The 6,014-nt window shown below is 42.6% G+C and overlaps 1 protein-coding gene across 1 annotated transcript; it reads right to left on the bottom strand.

Annotated features, from left to right (window-relative positions):
* Positions 1-216: 216 nt before the first annotated feature.
* Positions 217-2,054, bottom strand: LOC137362437 (probable G-protein coupled receptor 139). Its single transcript, XM_068026830.1, has 4 exons — positions 1,251-2,054; positions 947-1,059; positions 629-709; positions 217-226 (listed from the first exon to the last, which is right to left on the bottom strand). Exons 1-4 carry the CDS (start codon positions 2,052-2,054, stop codon positions 217-219), a joined length of 1,008 nt encoding a protein of 335 aa, XP_067882931.1.
* Between the last annotated feature and the right edge of the window lie 3,960 nt (positions 2,055-6,014).

The raw sequence follows: 6,014 nt of genomic DNA, 5'->3' as shown, positions 1-6,014 counted from the left end.
TGACACAGTAAAACTTTGCCCCTGTGGGATGGCAGTTATCTGAATAGAGATGATGACATCTTATTGCAACATAAAGGTACCGTGTGTACTCAGTGTGTAACAATGTTTGCAGTGTTCCATCGTTTCATACACTTTGGTGGGTATGGGATCAGGATTTGATATATTTAAAACACTGAGGTAGACAAGAACTCCTCTCGACACTAATAACAGTTTTTTTTAATCATCTCTGGGGGAAAAATAAACCTAGAGACCGTCAAGCAGTAATCAATGTCAGATTTGATCAATTATTAGGGATTAATCAATTACAGTTACCAAAACTTAAAGAATATGCAGTTAAATAGAGGGATACAGGTTTTTGACCAGACTGCATAAGGAAGTGCACCCTCTGCCTTGGGGCATCACCCAAAGCAGACAACGTAAAATGGCAAACAGATTTATGTGGAGTTTTACTGAGTTTCTGAGAGAGCAGAGAGAGACAGGCACAGAAAGGAAGGGACAGCGAGTGGCAGAAAAAAATTGTAGTTTTCGAAAGGCATTAGCCCCTAAAACCATCACACTAAACATGCCACAATACGCCACAACAGGACTGGGGATTGTTACAACTTGTCACATCCGCCCTCTGCCATACCTGTTCTTCTCCACCGGCCTCTCTGCTTCTCTCTTCTTCGTGCTGTCGAACCTTATTTCTCCATATTTATTGTACTTTTCTCTAAATGTGTGTGATGAGAGTCAAATGTATGCCAGGCCTTTTCCATAAGGAAGTTGCTCGATCATCTAACTCTTTATTTCATGGCACTATGACTGAGACAAGTTTTCAATTCCAGATTTTTAACTGATTAATTGAAGTTGAATTCTACCAGCAGCTAGAAGGGGATCTGAACCCCTGTTCCCAAGGCATTACAATAGGCTGCTGGATTATTAACTCAGTGACATTACCAGTACCTACCCTATCGTTCTGTCATCAAGGCAACAGGAGCTCCTTTGATTGAGAGCTGCTTCAGTTGATGTCCAGCTGTGCTCTTTAGCACCGTCATTTTTGACAAACAATTCCTGTGTCTTCTGCAAAAATAACCAGCCTCATTAGGTCAGATGTTTAATATATTACAAAATCAAGTTTACAATTATCTCAAGGTTCGGTGCTGTGAACAGAATATTTAACACCATATCGTAAATATAGGCTGTGGAGTCGAATGGACTTTAGTTCGAGAACATGGAAACCTTCACTTTTCTTATGACTTAACTAATCTAACAATTAGATTGAGAGGGTATTTCACGACCCTCTTTAGCTCCTCTCTGAATTTCGTCTGGGTCACAGCATAAATACACGTGTTGGTGCAGGAACTGAGAAGCTGCAGCATTGCTGCTGTGTATTCTGTGATATAAAGAGGGTCATTGGTCGAGGAAGCATATTGTTTTGTAATTCGCTGATAGATGTAAAATACAATCTGCATCACCCATAACAGTATAAAACTGCCAGATAATCTAAACAGTAAAATGATTGATTTCCTTCGATTCTCCATCTCTGGGTCATTGTGATTCTCTCCATTGCTGAGGCACCGGAGTCCACTGCCGACTCTATTGGCCGCTATAATTCGTCTGACCGTCAGTACATTTAACAGCAAAATCAGAAAGAATGGTACGCAAGCAGTTAAAATGCCGTGGAACAACTCAAACGCGGTCCATGAGGGGGAACTATAGTAGCTCTGTTTCACGATACAGCACCAGGGAACAATATCAATTATATATTTCGGTTCACATATAAAGTACCAGGGAACACATTCCAAAGAGCACAGCAGACTCACTGTTCCGATAACCAGAGCCGCTGTTCTCTCAGTGCAATATTTTTCCTTCAGCTTCTCACAGCAAATGATTACAAATCGATCAAAGGTGAAAACGACTGTCAGCCAGACAGAAACCATTGCGGTTGCAAACACCAGGACATTAATTGAACTGCAGATGGGAGTAATGGACAGGAATGAATCTGGGAAATAAATCCAAGAAATCCGCCTCAATATGGGACCTGTGATAACGACCAGGAGATCAGCCACTGCCATTCCCACAACTTAGACAGTGACACATTTGGAGAGACCACACTTTCCTCGGGATAGGGTCAGAATCGCCACCAGGTTAACTGAAATAGATAGAAAGGGACGCAGAGAAATTACTGATCAGACCTCAAACTCAAGTAGCAGTTTGACAGGATCTGGTGTGAAATTTGCAGCTTTGTTGCAGCATCCAGCAGAGAATGGTTTTAAACACAGTTAACAAAGATTGATTGGGAAGTTGATCTGAAATAGAGATGAAATATAATGATCACTGGATACAGTGGCTGAGTGAGGACGCCCTGCCAGTGTGGAATGGAGAAGGGGGTTTCAAACAAGTAATCCAATGGTTTAACTCCAGTGTTGCACCCAGACCAATGGCTGAGAAAGTGAGGGGAAAGGGGAACTTCTTTTTATTTCAATGGTTAAGAGAGTCAACAGGGGCTGTCTCAAAACGTGAAAAGGTCGAGAACCCCTGCGGTGAGTTTGTGACTTCAGATCATGAGAAATAGGCAGATGGAGGCTGAGCAAGCGAGTCGATTGAAGGGAGACACGTAAAAGGACATTTGGAAACTGGAGGAGAGGCAGGTCCAGAAGGGGTTGGAAAGCAAACAAAGTGAAGCAACAAATGTAATCGGTAGATAACTGTTTCCATTTAATTATTAACATATTGTTTGCCTTTGCTCCATGACCTTTTAGTCCGCTATGTGGTCTTGTTCAATCGACACCTCCATTGTTATCTCTTGCCCCACCCCCACCTCACTTGCTTCTAAGCAGTGACTTTTCTAATATTTGTCGGTTCCGAAGAAGGGTCAGCGACCCTTCATCATAACCCACTGTTGCCAATCCGGCACCCTCAGTTCTCCTAATTTAAACACAAATCTGGCATAACATTCTTGAGCTTTACTATAAATTCCATTTTCTTTTAACAATACAGAGTCACGTTCATAAAACCGTGTGTCACGCCGTAACAGTTAACCCCCGCATTCCACATCATAGTACTCTTGGTTCCACTCTTATCTCAGTACATCAGATATTGAAACGTACGTCCATGCCTCTGTCTCATTCAGACTCATACATAGCAATTGTCACCTGGCTGATGGTCCATCCCCCACCGTCCATTTACTGGTGAATCCAACACTCTTCTGCCTTTATCCTATTCCATATCAGGTTCCTGTCAAGAAACACTGCTCCATTTGCTGACCTGCATTGCACGGAGAACTCCAACGGCTCCAGTTTATTTATTTTTCCTTCCTTGCAATTCAAACCATCAAATCTCATCTATCCCTATTAAGAGCATCCACTGCATTGTTTCCCTAATTCTTAATCCGGTTGCCTCCGTATTGAAATTGTAATTTAAGCCCTGGTGATATCTGTATTTGATATGCAAACCGCTCAGCTTGTCCCCAGCTCCTAAGAATGTAGTCTGATTTACCTCTCTTTGATGCAAGGTGAATGACCTCACACCTTCAGATCCCACAGTTTAACAAATCGTTTAAACTATCGACAACCCTTTGCACAGTTTTCTTTTAATCTATACTATTTATTGAGACACTTAACGTAGGGTCGTCAACAATTGTAAATAGATGTCCCTCGAATCATGAATTCAAGTCATGTGGAAATACAGTGAAAAGCTGTGGCCTCAGTCCAGATCACTGGGAGACACCAATAATCACAACCTGTGTTGGACCTTGATTCATTGAGTTACTTTACACACCAGAATACACAAGCATCTATAAGTATATAAAATCAGGTCTTAAATTACACAACACATAAAGCGATTCTAGCATGTGTATCTTTGATGAACTGTTTCGATGATTGGAGGGTGGCAAATGTTATTCCCTTGTTCAAGAAAGGGAATAGGGATAACCCTAGGAATTATAGGCGAGTCAGTCTTACGTCGGTAGTGGTCAAGTTATTGGAGAGGATTCTGAGAGACAGGATTTATGATTATTTGGAAAATCATCGTTTGATTAGAGACAGTCAGCACGGTTTGTCAGGGGCAGGTCATGCCTCACAAGCCTTATTGAATTCTTTGAAGATGTGACAAAACATATTGATGAAGGAAGAGCAGTGGATGTGGTGTATATGGATTTTAGCAAGGCTCCCCATGGTCGGCTCATTCAGAAAGTAAGGAGGCATGGGATACAGGGAAAGTTGGCTGTCTGGATACAACATTGACTGGCCCATAGAAGACAGAGGGTGGTAGTCGATGGAAAGTATTCAGCCTGGAGCTCGGTGACCAATGGTGTTCCGTAGGGATCTGTTCTGGGACCTCTGCTCATTGTGATTTTTATAAATGACTTGGATGAGATGGTAGAAGGCTGGGTTAGCAAGTTTGCCGATGACACGAAGATTTCTGGCGTTGTGGATAGTGTGGAAGGCTGTTGTAGGTTGGAACGGGACATTGACAGGATGCAGAGTTGGGCTGAGAAGTGGCAGATGGAGTTCAACCTGGAGAAGTGTGAAGTGATTCATTTTGGAAGGTCGAATTTGAATGCAGTACAGGCTTAAAGACAGGATTCTTGGTACTGTGCAGGAACAGAGGGATCTTGGGGTCCATGTCCATAGATCGCTCAAAGTTGCCAGCCAAGTTGACAGGGTTGTTAAGAAGGCGTATTGTGTTTTGGCTTTCGTTAACAGGGGGATTGAGTTTAAGAGCCATGAGGTTATGCTGCAGCTCTATAAAGCCCTGGTTAGAGCACACTTGGAATATTGTGTTCAGTTCTGGTCGCCTCATTATGGGAAGGATGTGGAAGCTTTAGAGAGGGTGCAGAGGAGATTTACCAGGATGCTGCCTAGACTGGAGGGCATGTCTTATGAAGAAAGGTTGAGGGAGCTAGGGCTTTTCTCATTGGAGCTAAGAGTGGATAGCCAGAGACCTTTTCCCAAGGGCGGAAAGGGCTATCACCAGGGGGCATAATTTTAAGGTGATTGGAGGAAGGTTTCGGGGAGATGTCAGAGATAGGTTCTTTACACAGAGAGTGGTGGGTGCGTGGAATGCACTGCCAGCGGTGGTAGTAGAAGCAGATACCTTAGGGACATTTAAGCGACTCTTGGATAGGTACATGAATGATAGTAGAATGAAGGGTATATAGGTAGTTTGATCATAAGGTAGGTTAAAGGTTCGGCACAACATCGTGGGCCAAAGGGCCTGTAATGTGCTGTACTGTTCTATGTTCTATGTTCTATGTTATTGAATGCTAGTATGCATGGAACGTAGAGATCAAAGGTACAATAATTTTAAGTGTTGTAAATACACAACTGTAGTTACAGATACCAAACGTTGTTTGACCTCATCGTGCGTACATCCTACAAATAAGCCAAACACGAATAGATGCAGGTAGGGTGAACCTTCATTTCCACACTGGCATTGTTAAGTCTGTCCACAATGCATAGAATAAATAAAATTGAGTGCATCTTCTGGAAAGAACCCACGCTATTTGAAATGTCATCTGCAAAATTTGAAAGCGTAGAGGTTTGGATTGTAGGTTTGTTCAATCAATAAAACTACAACATCAACATTGTGCTTTGTAACCTGTAATGAAGTAGAAGGGCTCGGGAGACCAACAAATCCAGTCCAAACTGATACAACATAAAATCAACACAGTTACAAGAATTCCTCTAACAGTAAATGAATTGAACGGCAATGAATCAGAGAAAGAGATGTTAACGGGTGAGCAGCAAACTCAGTTCAGTTGTCAGACCTCTGAAGCAGTGTCAGATTCCCACAAGGAAATACTTCAGAACAGTGATAACCAGTAAAATATTGAAATCCCAGAGAAACCCATTCTTGAGGCTGCATTTTCAAAGCCCGACGCCAGAATAAGTGGCGATTGGAAAAATGTTACGTCCGACAAACAAACAGCGCCAATTCGTGGAGCCTCCGTTATTCCAAATGCGGTGGCTCATTAGCATGGCCGGGGAGGCTCTCCCCAAATTCCCGATGAGGTAGAGGAGAACAAGAGAGAA

Source organism: Heterodontus francisci, unplaced genomic scaffold (genome assembly GCF_036365525.1).
Source record: "Heterodontus francisci isolate sHetFra1 unplaced genomic scaffold, sHetFra1.hap1 HAP1_SCAFFOLD_316, whole genome shotgun sequence".
NCBI classification, from domain to species: domain Eukaryota; kingdom Metazoa; phylum Chordata; class Chondrichthyes; order Heterodontiformes; family Heterodontidae; genus Heterodontus; species Heterodontus francisci.
Note: the sequence above shows the minus strand (reverse complement) of the source record. Positions and strands in the feature narration are given on the sequence as shown.